Genomic DNA, 18,818 nt, shown 5'->3' on the forward strand with positions numbered 1-18,818 from the left:
TATCTATATACATACACATATATATATGAGCAGTATTTACAACATGCAACAATGTGCAGTCCCATTATACAAGTAGCCCATGTACATATCGCATATGTACAATACTATATACATATTGCAGCTGTACAGTATAATTCATGTAGACTTATAAGAAAAGCTTTGAAGCAGTGATGTGATATGTGAGCAGTGCCAAAAGTACAGTATGGTGCCCATATGAAAACAGTGTAGGAGCGTATTTGTAGTGTAGTCAAAAGTCAAAAGTAAGGTCAAGGGAGGGGGTGGCTAAGTGTTGTACAGTCTGATGGCTGTCGGCACAAAGGAACATCTGAAGCGTTCCGTTTTGCACCTGCGGGGGGATGAGCCCGTGGCTGAAGGTGCTCTCCATCTGTCGCATCTCAGCATACAGTGGATGAAGAGGGTTTCCCAAAATGGACCTGATTTTGTTTCTTATTCTCTTCTCCACCACTGTCTCCAGAGTGTTCAGTTTGTGACCAACTTCTTCATCAACTTGTTGAGTCTGTCAGCCTCCCCAGCCTTAATTCCACCTCCCCAGCATGTTACAGCAAAGAACAGGGAACTGGCTACGACAGACTGATAGAACATCTGCAGTAGCTTGCTAATCACGTCAAATGACCTGAGCCTCCTTAGAAGCCTGAGCCTCTGTCCCTTCTGGTAGAGAGCTTCGGTGTTTTCCGACCAGTCCAGCTTGCTGTTGATGTGCACTCCCAGGAACTTGTACGAGTCCTCCATCTCTATTTACTCCCCCTGGATGGTAATAGGTGTTGGGGGCTTTCTGTTTCGCCGGAAGTCCACCATCAGATCTTTGGTCTTGCTGATGTTGAGCTGAAGGTGGTTATCCTCAGACCATCTGACAAAGCTCTCCACTACGCCTCTGTACTCCTCCTCCTTATCTTCACTGATGCAGCCCATGATGGAGGAGTCATCAGAGAATCTCTGGAGGTGGCATGTACCAGAGTATATGTGAGAGCATATGTGGCAGGATGGTCATTCCCCCCCCCCCCCCATGCATACAATTCTATGCATTTTTCCATGCATAATACTTTGTGCATTTTCCCATGCATACAACTCCATGCATTTTCACATGCATACAACTCCATGCATTTTTTCCATGCATAATGCTCCATGCATTTTCACATGCATACAACTCCATTCATTTTTTCACGAATAATACTCCATGCATTTTCCCATGCATTTAACTCCATGCATTTCCCATGCATACAACTCTATAACTTTTCCCATGCATACAACTCCATGCATTTTTCTCCACGCATAATGCTTTGTGCATTTTTTCATGCATAAAACTCCATGCATTGTCCCAATTTTCCATCAAGCCGCACAGTTACATAATGTAAGGTTATATAATATAAAAGCAGGAGGAGCTCTGGGGCGAAAGTAGGCGTGTTGTGAAGGTTCTTGGTCAGTCAGAAGTTCAACTCAAATCCCGAAAATGGCTGCTGAGAAAGAAAGCGGAGTTTTGAGTCTCTACGTTAACGGGAAAAAGGTACAGAGTCAGTAAAACTTGTTCAACTTTCCTCTCGAGCTCAAACGCGCGTGTAAGAGCTGGAAGTCATGAGACGCGCCGTGTCCCTGTGATCAGTTTCCGGTTTTTAAATAAGTGTACAGTGTTTTCTTTTCATGCTGAAAAGGTAAATAAATGTGTCATTTTCGGTTGCATTGGGACAGGTGACGGTGAGAGATGCGGATCCAGAGACCATGCTGCTCTCGTTCCTCAGGGAGAAACGTAGGATTCTGCTTTATTTCAATTCTTTACATTTAGCACGCTCCATTGAGCAGATTTAGGAGGTGATTAGGTTTCTCTAATTATGGTTCCTATGTGTTATATTGTACTTACAGAATCAATTATAGTAAAACTATATATACATAATATTGCATGTATTATTTACAGCATATGCTATACATGTTCAGCTTGAGACCAAGAGTATGTTCACCCCGACCCTCACACCAATATGTGTCCAGATTTATTCCCCCTTCGCTGTTATAATGCGCTCCACTTGCTCTTCTGGGAAGGCTTTGCACTAGATTTTGGAGCGTGGCTGTGGGGATTTGTGTTCATTCAGCTACAAGAGCATTAGTGAGGTTGATGTGAGGAGACTCCAGTTCCAGTTTATCCCAAACTGGGGTAGAGGTAAGGGCCCTGTGCAGGACACTCGAGCTCTTCCACCTTCTACCAACCTTCACACACCACGTCCTCATGGAGCTCACACTTTCTGTGCACTGTGTGTCATGCTGGAACAGGTTTGGGTCTCTTAGTTCCAGTGAAGGGAAACTGTAAAGCTACAGCATACAGAGACGTTCTATACAACTGTGTGCGTCATACTCCACATATGGCTGTGATGGTCAGGGGTGCACATACTTTTGGCTATATAGCGTATCGTTCACTACGATGGTGGAAACAAATAATATCTGCTTGGGTGGTTCTTGTGGTGGTTCCTTTCCTAACTGAAGCAAAAAGTGATTTTGACTTTGGATCAGATTCAGCAGTGGCAGTGTGTGAGTGAGAAATAAATCAGACTTTAAGTGACTCGGTTTAAATATATAACGCACACAGATGGGGAAGTTCAGAGACTTTGACCCAGACTGAAATTCTTTATCTCCTGCACACAGAGAGAGAGAGAGAGAGAGAGAGAGCTGGTGAGAGGCTGCTCCAATGTGTGTGTGTGTGTGTGTGTGTGTGTGTGCTCGCGCAGTGTGTCTAACAGGCACTAAGTATGGCTGTGGAGGAGGGGGGTGTGGCGCCTGCACCGTCATGCTGTCCACATACGACACTCAGACCAAGACCATCCAGTATCCTCCTGTCTGTCCTCCTGTCTGTCCTCCTGCTCCTTCCTCCGTTCTGTCCCCTGATTATTCTTTCTCTTTCCTCCTCTCTGTCCTCCTGCTCCCTCTTTCTGTCTCACCACCCGTCTGTCTTCCTGTCCCCCGATTGTTCTCGTGTCTTCCCTCCTGTCTGTGCTAATATCTGTCCTTCTGCTCTGTCATTCTGTCTCCCCACCTGTCTGTCTCACCGCTCCATTCTCCTGTCCGTCCCCTTTTTGTTCTCCTGTCTTTCCTCCTGTCTGTCCTAATGCCTGTCTTCCTGCTCCATCCTTTTGTCTCTCCACCTGTCTGTCATTTGATTATGTCCAGCGATGATGCATTATGTCTCATTTTGATGATCATTTTTAAAGACGCTACTTTTGAAAAGTGTTAGTCGTCATTTGTTAAGGTTTCAGTTGATATTTTACAAGAGTGATACATAACAGATTAATAACTGATCCGGAAAATATTTGTACAGTTAATAAAGTGATAAAATAATAAAGTGATAAAATAATAAAGTGTAGTTTCCTTCACTGCTGAGTCATTTCACTGTTAACGCCTGTCTGATGCCTTTATGCCAAACACACGGAGTGGCGGTGACCACAGTGGAGGGCATTGGGAACAGCAAGAGCAAACTACACCCTGTACAGGTAACACACACACACACACACACACACACACACACACACCTGGTGTATATGCACATATCTTCCACAGAACAATAAAGGTCACAAAAAGAGAACTTTGTGGTACATCCTACATATTATCTGATATACTGAGATATAACATGACATTATTGTGTGTGTGTGTGTGTGTGCGTGTGTGCGTGTGTGTGCGTGTTTTCAGGAGCGTATAGCGAAGGCAAATGGCTCTCAGTGTGGGTTTTGTACTCCAGGGATGGTGATGTCCATGTACACGCTGCTGAGGAACCAACCACAACCTAGCATGGATGACATCACACAGGCGCTGGGGGGTAACACACACACACACACACACACACACACACAGGTCTGAATTTAAACGTAGAAGATAATGGCTCCATTTCAGGTGCAGAAAGACCCTATTTATAATATGGATAAGTGCAGAAGTTTTGATACCCTTACTGCCAAATGATGCACTTAATAAAAATGGCAAATTTTTAATGGTATTGACATTTTTATTTCTCTTTTTCTTTTTTTTATTTAATGCTCTTTTTTTTCTGAATACTTGTAGTCACAGTGTGTGAGAGCTGTTATCATGATTCCTACTGACTCTAAACTTTTTTTATTAAGTTTAAAAGTTTTGTTTTTTTTTAACCCAGAAACCAAGGGGATAAAAACTTTTGCACTCAACTACTGCTGATTTATCGTATGGGTATATTGGTAATCTTTCTACATTGATGAGACGCTTTAGAGGATTAGTCTCTCCACTGACTGCTGATGTGTGTTTAATGTTTTTCTTCCTAGGTAATTTATGCAGATGCACAGGATATCGTCCGATTATCGACGGCTATCGGACTTTCTGTGAGGTGTGTGACTTATAAAACTACCGGAATGAACTGCGTGACGATAAACAGTCATGTGATGCTTAGTTTGTTTGAAGGAATCTTATTTTGGACAAATGTGTAAGGGCAGGAGCAAAAACTATATCATAATCCTGCTCTCCAGACAGAGGGGCAGACGGGCAGGAAAACGCTCATCAATAACACAATATTAATAAACATTACGCAAAAGGACAGACAGGAAGATATAGAAAGAAGACAGAGAGGAGGATAGACGGAAAGGCAGACAGGAGGACGGAGTGTGAAGACAGACAGGAGGACGGAGTGTGAAGACACACAGGAGGACGGAGTATAGAGACAGACAGGAGGACGGAGCGTGAAGACAGACAGGAGGACGGAGTATAGAGACAGACAGGAGGACGGAGTATAGAGACAGACAGGAGGACGGAGCGTGAAGACAGACAGGAGGACGGAGTATAGAGACCGACAGGAGGACGGAGCGTGAAGACAGACAGGAGGACGGAGTATAGAGAGTATAGAGACCGACAGGAGGACGGAGCGTGAAGACAGACAGGAGGACGGAGTATAGAGAGTATAGAGACAGACAGGAGGACGGAGCGTGAAGACAGACAGGAGGACGGAGTATAGAGACAGACAGGAGGACGGAGCGTGAAGACAGACAGGAGGACGGAATATAGAGACAGACAGGAGGATGGAGCGTGAAGACAGACAGGAGGACGGAATATAGAGACAGACAGGAGGATGGAGTATAGAGACAGAAAGGAGGATGGAACATGAAGATAGACAGGAGGACGGAGTATAGAGACAGACAGGAAGATGGAACGTGAAGACAGACAGGAGGACGGAGTATAGAGACAGACAGGAGGATGGAGTATAGAGACAGACAGGAGGACGGAGCGTGAAGACAGAAAGGAGGATAGCTTATAGAGACAGACAGGAGGGCGGAGTATAGAGACAGACAGGAGGGCGGAGTATAGAGACAGACAGGAGGATGTAGTATAGAGACAGACAGGAGGATGTAGTATAGAGACAGACAGGAGGACGGAGTATAGAGACAGAAAGGAGGATAGCTTATAGAGACAGACAGGAGGACGGAGTATAGAGACAGACAGGAGGATGTAGTATAGAGACAGACAGGAGGACGGAGTATAGAGACAGACAGGAGGATGTAGTATAGAGACAGACAGGAGGACGGAGTATAGAGACAGACAGGAGGATGTAGTATAGAGACAGACAGGAGGGCGGAGGCGGACATGATTATAATGATTTATAATAACTTAATATTTATACCTTAATGAGTTAATGAATACGTTAATAAGCATGAGATGTATTAGTATCAAGATTTAGGAAATTGTTTCATTAACGTCATTAGAGTGGTATCTGTAAGAGTACTGTAAGAGTACTGTAAGAGTACCGTAAGGGTACTAAAGGGAACGTATCGTGTCGTTACCTAAACTGCGCCGGAATAAAGTTCACACTCCGGTCCACTGTCCTGTTCTTCATGAACGTATTTACAGCCGTGTGTTAGAGCCGGCCTCGTGCTCCTGCTGCCAGACACGTGACCGCAGGTTGCATCTGCCAAGAGGTTAATCCCCGTCTCATGATGAAGCTTTGGAACCGTGACGCAACAAGACGCTGTGTTTTTGGGCTGAAAATATAACGCGTGTGTTCTCCAGCAGGATGAATTCTTATCACCTATACCACAGCGCTGTGGAATTCTCCGCTCTGATTGGCTCTCAGCTCTGAGGCGTGAGATTTATTTTTAAGCTAAAGTAGTTCCAGAGTCACACGCTCCGCTAACAACAAACAAAACGACACACGATTTCCATTTTCCGGAAATAAGTGAGGGATAATTGGCTTCCCGCTCCGCATGACCACCTCGGAGTGTGCGTTATTGTCTAATAACTCAGCTCAGCGGAGTCGATGATTCCTTCCTGATTACTCTCTCGCACGCGAGCCGTGTTGTGCTGAAGGTTTCCTATAATAATGTGTTATAATAACGAATAATGAATGGATGATTGTTTCTGTAGAGCGACCGCTGCTGTGAGGTGAACGGCACGGCCTGCTGTACCGCAAACGCTAAAGCGTCTCCTGAGAAAGTAAGAAGAATTTGTAGAAATAAAAAATACAAAAATACTTTTAGTAAGTTGTTTGTATTTCGCTGAACCTTTTAACGTGAGCAGCTGGGATTGATAAATCTGCTTTGGATTGATCTTACTGAGCAGAGATCACTCTCTCTCTGATCCTGATCCCGGACGTGTAGTTTGAGTTTACTGTGTTTATAAAAATGGATTAAATCATAAGGCTGATTATGAATAATGTGCGTTTACAGCTGGAGCTGTTTAATACGGAGGAGTTTCTTCCTCTGGACCCAACGCAGGACCTGATCTTCCCTCCGGAGCTCATCGTGAGAAACTTTTTTTTCTTGTTGTTTTTTAAAAAACACTATCAACACTTTTCCAAATAGAAACAGTTGGGGTTTTTTTTCTTAGCGGTTAGCACGTTCGCCTCACACCTTCAGGGTCGGGGGTTCGATTCCCGCCGGGGCTATGCGTGTGCGGAGTTTGCATGTGCTCCCCGTGCTGCGGGGGTTTCCTCCGGGTACTCCGGTTTCCTCCCCCAGTCCAAAGACATGCATGGTAGGCCGATTGGCGTTTCCAAAGTGTCCGTAGTGTATGAATGGGGGTGTGAGTGTGTATGTGATTGTGCCCTGCGATGGACTGGCACCCTGTCCAGGGTGTACCCCGCCTTGTGCCCGATGTTCCCTGGGATAGGCTCCAGGTTTCCCCGTGACCCTGAAGAAGGAGTAAGCGGTAGAAGATGGATGGATGGATGGATGGATGGAGTCGTTCATGTTTGTGTAGATTATGTGAGAATGTAGTGACGATAAAGCGTTCACTGTTCTGGTGGTAAACATAATAAAACCGGATTTGTTTGTATAGAGGATGGCGGAGAGTCAGGAACAAACCACTCAGACGTTTCGGGGGGAGAGGATGACCTGGATCTTCCCCGTGTCTCTCGGTGAGCTGCTCCAGCTGAAGTTTCAGTACCCAAAAGCCCCCATTGTGATGGGAAACACCAACATAGGTGAGGATTTCATCATCATCATCATCATCATCATCATCATCATCATCATCGACTCCATCACAACCCTGACCAGGAAAAATCAACCAGTCAATAAATGAGATACAATTCGCTTTAAATGAGATGCACAATAAAGAACAGTATTAACTGGTTGTATTAAAATGTAAATGCATGTCTGTTTCCATGGTTACGTTATAACGTACTATTTAAAATCAATTAGTGTAATACCAATACTATGTACACGTTTAAAAGGCTTCCTGACTGGTTGATGACAGGTTCATATTTAGAATCTAGCAGTGGTTGTTGGTTTCTATGGTTACTTCCTGGGACTGGTTGTTTTGATTGAGTGTTTGATGTTTTTGTGGCTTGTTTTCTGATTTTTTTTTCTCCTCAGGGTTGGACATCAAGTTTAAAGGTGTCGTGCATCCCATAATAATCTCAGCCACACGCGTGAAGGAACTGTTTGAAGTCACACACAAACCTGAAGGTGTGTGTGTGTGTGTGTGTGTGTGAGAGAGAGAGAGAGAGAGAGAGAGAGTGTGTGTGTGTGTGTGTGTGTGAGAGAGAGAGAGTGTGTGTGAGAGAGTGTGTGTGTGACAGAGTGTGTGCGCGAGTTCAGCAGGCATTTGTCAGATTCATTACAAGTAACCTATGAATGTCTCGCTGTGTGTGTGTGTGTGTGTGTGTGTGTTACAGGTGTGCACATCGGTGCTGGCTGCAGTTTATCCACAGTGCGCACCGTGTTGCAGAAGTGTGTGTGTTCTCTCCCGGCAGAACACACGCAGACGTACACGGCACTGCTCGAGCAACTGAGACACCTGGGAGGAGAACAGATCCGCAATGTTGCTGTGAGACACACACGTACACACACACACACACACACACACACACACACATGTAAGCCCACTGTTATCTAAGTGTGTGTATGTGTGTGTGTGTGTGTAGACGCTGGGCGGGAACATTGCCAGCGCGTACCCGAACTCTGATCTGAATCCTGTTCTGGCTGCAGGGCGGAGCTCAGTGCAGCTGCTGTCTCACGGTCATTACATCACTCATGACATCACTCAGAAAGACAGAGGGACAGACAGACAGACAGACCACTAGACAGGCAGATGGACGCTCGAATGGATCTATAGTTACACTAATACATCAACAGATAAACAGACAGCTGGATAGATGGACAGACATATAGACATTCACAGTCAGACAGACTGACAGACACGCAGATAGACAGACAGATATAGATAGAAAGATAGACTGATATACAGACACACAGATGGATAGATAGACAGAGACATAGACAGACAGGGAGAGAGAGAAGACAGGCAGACCCCACCGAAAGATCAATAGATATAGACAGACTGACATACTGGTGTTCAGGTGTGTCTGTGTGTGTGTGTGTGTGTGTGTGATCAGATGGAAGGCGTGAGGTTCCCCTGGATAAGGATTTCTTTGTGGGATCAGGAAAGACGATTCTCAGAGCGGACGAGATTGTGTTGTCTGTTTTTATTCCGGTTTCCAGAAAGGTGATGTTATACAGTACAAATACACCTGCTCTTATCATATATAAAGATATAAATATATAAATCATTTCAGTTTTTAGGTATCGGATCTATCTTCGTTACTTACTTACTTACAACTACTTCTTTAGCGATGTATCTTCCTTTCGATTCAGGGAAGGGATTTGTTTCGGTCTGGATGCTAGCGTTCGTGTCTGTCGTCTTTACTGTGTTTATCGTCCGTCACTCCGTCAGTGTGAGGTGGTGTGTGCGTTCCGTAACGCTCCCCGTAAAGACAACGCGCTGGCCACGGTGAGCGCCGGCATGCGGGTGCGGTTCGATCGCGACTCGGACGTGGTGGGAGACATGAGTGTGTATTACGGTGGAGTCGGAGCACACACACTCAGCGCGGAGAACGCGACGCGGCACGTCATCGGCAGGTGGACACACACTCCATGTTAATAACTTCATTAATAATAGCAGACAGGTATGTGTGCTGTCTGCTCTCAATAATCATGCTCTAAAGAATTATTTATAATAATAATAATAATAGTAATAGTAATTGTTGTATTTGTTTTTTTTCGTATTATTTATTATTAGAAAAAACCCGTACTAGCTACATGTTGTCGTCAGTTCTGTTAATTTTTACGCAGGTCGTGGAGTGAGGCGACGTTAAGTGGTGCGTACGCGGCGCTGCTCGATGACGTCACACTCGGGGCGTCGGCTCCGGGGGGGAAGGTGGTGTTCCGCAGGTCTCTGACCCTCAGCATGTTCTTCCGGTTCTACCTACACGTCCTGCAGCACCTCAGAGACCAGGTACGCCTTCACAAACTCATGACTAATAAAGTCAGAGTTAATTATAAGAACTAATCGCTGGGGTTTTAAATGCTGCGTTTGCGATTTGCAGGTTTTTAGAGGAAGAAACTCAAGAGCTTGTTGCTATAGTGATGGAAATAACCCACTCCGCCCCTTTCAGAAAGATTTCTGACAACATAGTGATTTAGCTCATTTTATTTTTCTTCTTCTTCCTCTTATTATTATTATTATTATTATTATTATTATTATTATTATGAGCAGTTAAATGCTGCACACAGTATGTGTGTAATGTATTTCATTTTAATATGAATAGCTGTTCTTCCTCTTCTTTTTCTTCTTATTATTATTATATTTAAATCATTACGTGTGTGTGTGTGTGTGTGTGTGTGTGTGTGTGTGTGATTTGGAAGAATGTGATTCAGGGTGAAATTCCAAAATGTGAGCTGAGTGCAGTGGAGCCGCTGCCCAACTTCATTCAGCCTGGATACCAGGAGTTCCAGGTGTGTGTGTGTGTGTGTGTGTGTGTGTGTGTGTGTGTGTGTGAGGAAAAATATAGTAAAGCACTGTAAAATGAAAGGACACAAATCACAAATGATAAAATTGTGTGTGTGTTTTTGGTTTTATATATATATATATGTATATGTATATGTGTATATATATATATATATATATATATGTATATATGTGTGTGTGTGTGTGTGTGTGTGTGTGTAGCCTGTGTCAGAGGGGGACTGTGTGGGCCGGGCGTTGCCTCACCATTCTTCCGTCTCACATGCTACAGGAGAGGCCGTGTACTGCGATGACATTCCACACACACATGGAGAACTGTTCCTCTCTGTCGTCACCAGCACCAGAGCACACGCCAAGATCACGTAAAACACACACACACACGCCAAGATCACGTAAAACACACACACACCCACGCCAAGATCACGTAAAACACACACACACACACACACGCCAAGATCACGTAAAACACACACACACACACATGCCAAGATCACGTAAAACACACACACACACTGAATTGTTGATATCATTTTCCTGACAGCCACATTGATGTGGGCGGAGCTCTGGCGATGGTGGGCGTGGTGGATGTGATCACTTTCAAGGACATTCCAGGCAGGAGGTCGGTCTCCTTCAGTGGGATGAATGAGGATCTGTTGGCAGAAAACGAGGTCCTTCAAATAAATCCCATGTCGTTCACGTGTCGTTTTAAACGAGTGATCACGTACCAATGTGGAAATACTTTCAAAATAAAATCCAACAATCTAAACATGACTGTGTAAATGCATAGATCATTAAAACTCACTTTTGAAAAATGACCTATATAAATATATAAACACTTAAAAATATATATATATATATATAATAAATTATTCAGATTGCTTGGATAATTTAGCGGCAGTTTAGCATCAGATTTTGGTACGAATTTCAACAAGTAGTATAATTCTGTATGAAAAAAACAGGATTTAAAAACAGTATTTCTTCCCGTGCCGTTTCCGTATCTGCTCTCAGGTGACGTGTGTGGGTCACGTGATCTGCGCCGTCGTCGCCGATACGAAGCAGCACGCTAAGCTCGCCGCGTCGGCTTTGAAGATCACCTATGAGGACCTGAAAGAGGACCTGATCTTCACTGTAGAGGTCAGGCGTTCCCTCACCAGCCTCTCTGTTCTCTCTCGCGTTACCAAGAAACCGCAAAGCGCTGACACTGCAGACTCCTTCCGTCAGCGTTCATTAAACGTGTGTGTGTGTGTGTGTGTGTGTGTGTTGGATGCAGGAAGCTGTGGAGAAGAGCTCCTTCTTTCCTCCTCAAAGAGAGATTCAGAGAGGAGACGTGGCCTCGGCGCTTCTGGAGACCGACCACGTTTACGAAGGTCACATTTCACTCGCTAGTTCAGTGATCGCACTCGTTAGCTACGTTCTGCTTGGAAGCTATACTTGCCGGTTGCCTAGCAACAGCATTTTTCCTAATTGCTGTTGCGTTTTCAGGAGAGATGCGTGTTGGAGGACAGGAACATTTCTACATGGAGACACAGAGCATGCTGGTCATTCCTGTAGGAGAGGAGAAGGAGATGAAGGTTTATCTGTCTACACAACACCCAACATGTGTTCAGGTACACACACACACACACACACACACACGCAAAGAAATATACACATTCATATACCACCCACCAGGACTACACAAACCTGATCATGTAAACTTTAACACAGGACTTTCACGTCATACTTCTTGCCTTTTTAAAAAAAAAAATTTCATTGTTGTTTTAATCCGCTCCTGTAGATGGCGATATCGGAGACGTTGGGCATCCCGTCTAATCGCGTGTCCTGCCACGTGAAACGTGTCGGTGGGGCGTTTGGGGGTAAAGTGACCAAGACGACGGTGCTGGCGTGTGTTACTGCAGTGGCTGCGTGGAAGTGAGTTCAGTTCAGGCGTTTATTTAGCAGCACGGCGCTGGCGTGTTTCACGTGACTGAGTTCATGTGTAAAGAGAAACGTTTACACTACAAAGTCTGTGTTACTATATTCAATATGTTTAATACTAACCCTCCATATACTGTGTGTCCCGTATATTCTAGAGAGTATCTGGCAGTTGTGTCGGAGTATTGAACAATCATGGTCTCTCTTTGACTTCCAGATGTTTTATTTATTAAGTCTCATGTCATAAAAAATACTTGTATGAATATTATCAATCACCTGGTAGAGTTTAGTTATAGTGATATCTGTTTTTTTAATGACCCTATGAGTGTGTGTGTGTGTGTGTGTGTGTGTGTGTGTGTGTGTGTGTGTGTGTGTAGAACGGAGAGGCCAGTGCGCTGTGTTCTGGAACGAGGAGAGGACATGCTGATCACAGGAGGGCGCCACCCAGTGCTGGGGAGGTACAAGGTCAGGTCTTAATCACACATACACACACACACACACACACACACACTGTGTCCCCATAATACACATCACATACTCACGTGTGTGTGTGTGTGTGTATCAGGTGGGCTTTATGAATGATGGCAGAATCACTGCAGCTGATGTTCATTATTACGCCAACGCGGGCAACACACCTGACGAGTCCCCACTGGTGAGATCTGTCTCTCTGTCTGTCTGTCTGATCTGTCAGCCATCTCTGGCTTCATTATCTCTTCTCTCTCTCGCTCGCTCTCGCAGGTAGCAGAGAAGATTCTGCTCCACATGGATAACGCTTATAACATCCCGAATCTCCGTGGCCAGTCAGCTGCCTGCAGGACCAACCTGCCCTCCAGCACGGCGTTCCGGGGTTTCGGCGTGCCACAGAGCATGGTGGTCATCGAAAACATGGTCAACGATGTGGCCATGATGCTCGGCCTGCCAGCTGAAGAGGTCAGAGGTCAAATGAGCAAAAGCCTCATAATAGTGTGCCATTAGTTTTATAATAAAAGCTCGAGCCGCTTTTTGCAAGAAGCATTGTGTGACGCATCAGACAGAAGAGCATTCGTAACCACGCATTCGCAATTTTCGCTCCAGCGTTTAAAATTGCTATATGCTGGTCGTCATGGTTACGGAGTGACATTAGTAAATTGGTTATAAAAATGTAGGCCGCCCCACCCAAAAAAAAAAATTGAGTTACTGGGAAAGTAAATGGGATTAGTTAGAGAAGCAGCCAAGAGCTAACATGATGCATCTGAACACGATGCTACTGCCACCATGCTTCACAACCAGGTTTCTGCCAAATGTAGCACTCTGTGCCAAGCCAAAATAGTTCAGTTTGGATGTTCAAAGCTTCACATTTGCATAAAGTTCAGCTAGTGGCCCTGCCCACTTCACTTTGCAAGCAATTGTTCCGCCTCCTGTCAGTTTGGATCACCCAATCGCCGTTATGAGCACAGGGTACAGCGGCGTCACAAACGGAACAGAAAAACCACTAGCAAGGAGAAAAAGGAGACAATGAAAAGGTGGAGAAGAAAAAAGAATAAGATATTGCATATCTATAAACAAGTATTTTTCAGGTGTGTGTGTGTGTGTGTGTGTGTGTGTGTGTGTGTGACAGATCCGTGAGAAGAACATGTACAAGGAGGTGTCCTTCACACACTATAAGATGGAGTTTGACCCGGAGAACCTGCGGCGGTGTTGGGAGGAGTGTAAGGACAGAGCCGACGTCGCTCACAGGAGAGAGAACATCACTCGCTTCAACCTGCAGCACCGCTGGAGAAAGAGGGGCCTCGCCATCGTACCCATCAAATACGGCATCGGGTTCGCCGAGGGATTCCTCAACCAGGTCTCCGTGTGTGTGTGTGTGTGTGTGTGTGTGTGCGTGTGTGTGTGTGTGTGTGTGTGTGTGTGTGTGTCCTGACACACAACACAGCCGCATAATCAGGGCAGCTGTGCGATTGTGAAAGTCTGTATTTATTTATTTATTTTTATTATTATAGTGTACATTATGTAGTGTTTGTGCACAATACGCACGTTTCTTCCAAACAAACAAACAAATAAATAAGGAGAACAGTGTTTAATCGGGAACACTCCTAGTTTGATTCCTGCACACACCTTCACACAGGGGTCTATTAACGTGTACATAATGAGCATGTCCACTAGGGGGCAGTGTAACACATCCTCAACCTCAATGCACAGGAAAAACTACAAATAAACTCGGACTTTAATTATCGACAGGAGCAAAGACATCCATTTACATCCTGTTAATAAGAACAAAAAATATCCTAAACACATTGTGTAACATGGATATATAATATGTTTTATGTTGTGTGTGTGCGTGCGTGTGTTTCCAGGCTGCTGCGCTGGTACACATCTACAAGGACGGATCAGTGTTGATAAGTCACGGTGGGACTGAGATGGGTCAGGGCTTACACACCAAAGTCCAACAGGTACTTCCTGTCTCTCGGCCAATCAGCTTTCAGATAGCACTTACTTCCTGTTTCTGTAACAGTGATCTAAACCCTGGATGGATTTGTACATTTAAAAAAAAACAAAAATAAAAACAACCCTGCAGAAACGCGCGTGTGTGTGTGTAGGTGGCGAGTCGAGAGCTGAACATCCCGCTGTCTCTGATCCATATTTCTGAGACGTGTACGAGCTCCGTTCCCAACACGTCTCCCTCCGCTGCGTCCTTCGGCACTGACGCTAACGGAATGGCCGTCAGGGTAACACACACATGCGCACACACACACTCACACTAATTAATTTGTAGTCTAGTTGCCATAGAATACATCTTCATTTGTTGCACATTATATGTGTATGTGGTTTCTATAATATTTGATGATTATACTATAACACACAGCGTAGTGACGTACAGGTGTCACAGCAGGTAGCGTTGTCTCCCCACATCCTCCACATCCTCCTCATCCTCCTCATCCTCACTTCCATCCTGAGCTCAGGTTACGGCCATACCGAGTGTCTTCTCAGCATCATTAAGCGTGTTTGTTTTGCAGGACGCGTGTCGGACTCTGTACCAGCGACTGGAGCCGATCAGACAGACTGAGCCCGACGGCACGTGGCAGAGCTGGGTATTGTAACACGATTGGGGGGTCAATAAAGACAGACATGAAAGGTAAATCGGTGTTGTGATGTTTGGTTTGTTTTGTGGTGTGTAGATCAAGAGAGCGTTCTTGGAGAAAATCAGTCTGTCAGCTACTGGATTCTACAGGTAACACATGCACGTACATATAATACACATTATCTCCCAAATATACAATGGAACAAAATGTATAAATCCAGGAAGAGGAAAGTAATGAGCAGAACACTGGAGTAAAATTACAGCACTTAACATGTACTCAGGTAAAAGTAAAATTTTCTGGTTTTTTTTTTTTTATATGAAGTACAATTTTTGAGGAAAAACTGCTCTGTAGTGAGACTGTGTGTCATTGTTGTAAACTTCTGCCTCCTGTTCCATATGTCAGAGGTCACGATACAGGGATGGACTGGGAGAAACAGGAAGGACGGCCGTATGTGTATTTCACCTACGGAGCCTGCTGCAGTGAGGTGGAGCTCGACTGTCTGTCAGGAGAATACAGGGTTAGTACTAAACACACACACACACTGCGTAAATAACACACTTTTACCTGTAAGGTAAATGAAAGTGTGTGTGTGTGTGTGATGTTTCACAGACTGTAAGGACAGACCTGGTTGTGGACATCGGGAAGAGCTTAAACCCCTCCATTGATATCGGCCAGGTAACACACACATCTGTACACACACCTCCATATCATTGAATAGTTATGTATCACAGCATGTTTTGTGTGTGTGTGTGTGTGTCAGATTGAGGGAGCGTTTATACAGGGCCTGGGCCTCTACACTATGGAAGAGCTGCACTTTTCCCCCTCGGGTGTTCTGTATACTCGAGGTCCGGCTCAGTATAAGATCCCGGCTGTGTGTGACGTCCCGCTGCAGTTTAAGGTCTACCTGCTCTCTGGATCCCAAAATCCGCACGCCATCTACTCCTCAAAGGTACGCGCATCCGGTTAGACATTATTCCAACACCTAAACTTCCTTTCCAATGCTAACCCAGCAGTAGCCTCGTAGCACCAGAGGGCAAAACTAAAGAAACAAACACGTCCGAGGTTAAAGGTGACGCGTGGCGGCCATTTTATTTTTTGGAAAAACCATTTGAATTTTTTATTTTTTTTTCCAAGGACCTAAAATGACCTGGACTTGCTCTCTGTAGCATACAGATATTTATTTATTCTATTTTCAGCCACTCACGTGACGATCCGTGTCATGTTTCAGGGTATCGGAGAACCCACGCTTTTCCTGGGTAGCTCTGTGTTCTTTGCTATAAAGGATGCTGTAATGGCAGCGCGAAAGGATGCAGGATTAACCGGACCATTCACCCTAAACAGCCCTGCTACTCCGGAGCGAGTGTGCCTCGCATGCAGCACACACTTCACACAGATGGTATATACACACACACACACACACACACACAGAGAAAACACTAAAGTGAAAGAGCTACACTGTAATATATTCTCCTTCTGTCCTGTTGACTTCTTTCCTCAGATCTTGAAATAGCGATGAATGCTTTGCTTAATTAGCATAAAATAAACATATATTTTGTGTAAATTAGATGTATGTGAGGGTAATGCGTGGCGTGTCATATGTATGTGACATGTAAATAAAGTGCTAGTGCGCGGAGGTTTGTTCATACGTCATTCTGGACCCTCAAATCTGTGCTGGTTTCTACCCAACGTTCATGAACAAGAGCCAATAATTGTCTTTTACTGAGTGAATTTTCACAGTTTTTAGAATTGAATATATTCACACACACACGAATCTGACTCTTTGTGTTTTTCGTCTCCAGATCCCAGACACAGGAACAGGAGCGTCGCAGCCGTGGTCTCTGCCGCTGCCTTGACCTTCATTTCACCTTTCTGATCAATTTATTTCCATTAAATGATCACATCTGCAACATTTACATACATCCTAAATGAATAAACTGAATAAATGATTTAATAGGTTCATCAGATATTTCGAACAGACATCTCTTTCGAAGCATTAACATTAAAACTACCATTAAAATTATATCAGCACATTTATATTAACACTATACAATATATATAATATATATCTGAGATACAGGTGTGTGAGGTGCTGGTTCACTGGATATAAACTTGCAGAGATTAATCTCACCATTCTGTTGAATTTATTTTATGATTGTGCATGGGTTCGTACAAAGATTTATAACAAGTCTCTCAAAACGTGACGTCTTACGAACGTAGCTATAAATAATCAATACAATCAGGTATTTTGTGGACGGCTCAATTTCAGGGCATTGAGAAATGACTTTACAATTATATAACCAACTTTAATAGTATTATCTTAATAACAGTAGTAGTGTCCTGTTTTTCTGAAAAGCACTGAAAATTAAAAGTGCTAATTATCATTCAGGCTAATAAAGCTATGTTCGTTATGTTCTATGATCAAAATAATAAACCCTTTAAGCACTTAATCCAGATGGCATTACTTTTATTTATATATATATATATATATATATATATATATATATATATATATATATATATATATATATATATATATATATACACACACACATATATATGTGTGTCTGTTTTATTATTGTTTAAGAAAAGGGGGTCATTCCATCTCAAGTGGTCCAATACAAGTTGCTTGACCATTTTTGAATTGTTCTAAAAAAATTTTTTTGGAGTGATTACCACTATGCATGGGAGTTGCAAAACCACCATTTTTTTCCCACTTGGTTTAACTACGACAGCCATCTTTGTGTCCTGGCACACAACAAATTTTGGTTATACAGCTGTTTACGGAAACCTCAATATCTCGGCTCAGGATGGTTCTAGCTCCTTGGAACAAAAACTGACCTCTAGAGCGCATTACAAGGTACACGGACATATATAAATTTATAATGTGATGGTTTGAGTCTCAGTCTTAATTATTTTTTTGGGGTACCTAGGTAAGTATAGTGTGCATGCAGAAAATTTCAGGTTTGAGACTTCTCATTATTTTTTTTTATGGGGCAGGAAAGTGCCATTTTTAAAAATACTGTTCATTTTTTATTTGTTTTATTTGGTGTGCTTATATTACATCTGTTCATTTCTCAAAATGCATGAATAAAGTAGGCTTTTTCCCAGATTTCAACTAGCCCTAGCTCTGTAACCAGTGGAATCTCAAAACTCAAAATTGTTTACAGCAAAATGTTATTATAGAGAACTTATTTCTGTGAAAATTTCAGGTTTGTATCAGGTCCCCCACCAGAGATATTCATATACCTGAGATATACCTGAAAATGAGGGGATTTAAAAAAAAAAAAGAGAGAGAGAATTGCACATTCTCGTCCCCATAAAAAAAGAGAAGTCTCAAACCTGAAGTTCTGCATGCGTGCTATACTTACCTAGGTACCCCCTAAAAAAAATTAAGACCGAGACTCGAACCCTTCCCATTATAAATTGACCCTAAAAGTGGAACTGTGAGCAATCTTCAGCATTACATTTGGACTTAAGTTCTAAGTCTAAGGAACAAGACTGTGCAAAATGTTTCTATGCATCCATGTACCTTGTAATGTGCTCTAGAGATCAGTTTTTGTTCCAAGGAGCTAGGACCATCCTGAGGCGAGATATTGA

At 43.6% G+C, this 18,818-nt stretch overlaps 1 protein-coding gene across 2 annotated transcripts; it reads left to right on the forward strand.

The window, feature by feature from the left end:
- The first annotated feature begins 1,419 nt into the window (after nucleotides 1–1,419).
- Nucleotides 1,420–17,663, forward strand: aox6 (aldehyde oxidase 6). Of its 2 annotated transcripts, XM_053617419.1 has the most exons (35): nucleotides 1,420–1,522; nucleotides 1,705–1,762; nucleotides 2,730–2,826; nucleotides 3,380–3,488; nucleotides 3,685–3,811; nucleotides 4,284–4,345; nucleotides 6,370–6,438; nucleotides 6,672–6,746; nucleotides 7,282–7,426; nucleotides 7,818–7,910; nucleotides 8,120–8,271; nucleotides 8,369–8,462; nucleotides 8,840–8,949; nucleotides 9,178–9,362; nucleotides 9,576–9,738; nucleotides 10,149–10,238; nucleotides 10,453–10,610; nucleotides 10,790–10,916; nucleotides 11,257–11,382; nucleotides 11,519–11,615; nucleotides 11,731–11,855; nucleotides 12,026–12,159; nucleotides 12,540–12,627; nucleotides 12,728–12,814; nucleotides 12,901–13,092; nucleotides 13,760–13,987; nucleotides 14,496–14,591; nucleotides 14,739–14,867; nucleotides 15,156–15,230; nucleotides 15,318–15,370; nucleotides 15,624–15,738; nucleotides 15,831–15,896; nucleotides 15,982–16,170; nucleotides 16,450–16,617; nucleotides 17,021–17,663. In XM_053617419.1, the coding sequence occupies exons 1-35, from the start codon at nucleotides 1,469–1,471 to the stop codon at nucleotides 17,072–17,074; spliced, it is 3,990 nt and encodes a 1,329-aa protein (XP_053473394.1). In that variant the 5' UTR covers nucleotides 1,420–1,468; the 3' UTR covers nucleotides 17,075–17,663. The 2 variants fall into 2 exon arrangements, with proteins under 2 accessions (XP_053473394.1, XP_053473395.1); XM_053617420.1 differs by lacking the exon at nucleotides 6,370–6,438.
- Nucleotides 17,664–18,818: the final 1,155 nt, after the last annotated feature.

This window comes from Ictalurus furcatus, chromosome 27, assembly GCF_023375685.1.
Source record: "Ictalurus furcatus strain D&B chromosome 27, Billie_1.0, whole genome shotgun sequence".
NCBI classification, from domain to species: domain Eukaryota; kingdom Metazoa; phylum Chordata; class Actinopteri; order Siluriformes; family Ictaluridae; genus Ictalurus; species Ictalurus furcatus.

Coding starts and splice junctions, on each gene's coding strand:
- aox6 (XM_053617419.1), top strand. CDS start 1,469: ATGGCTGCTGAGAAAGAAAGCGGAGTTTTGAGTCTCTACGTTAACGGG. Junction 15,231..15,317: donor ACGGCACGTGGCAGAGCTGG/GTATTGTAACAC, acceptor TGTGGTGTGTAG/ATCAAGAGAGCGTTCTTGGA. Junction 16,618..17,020: donor GCACACACTTCACACAGATG/GTATATACACAC, acceptor TTTCGTCTCCAG/ATCCCAGACACAGGAACAGG.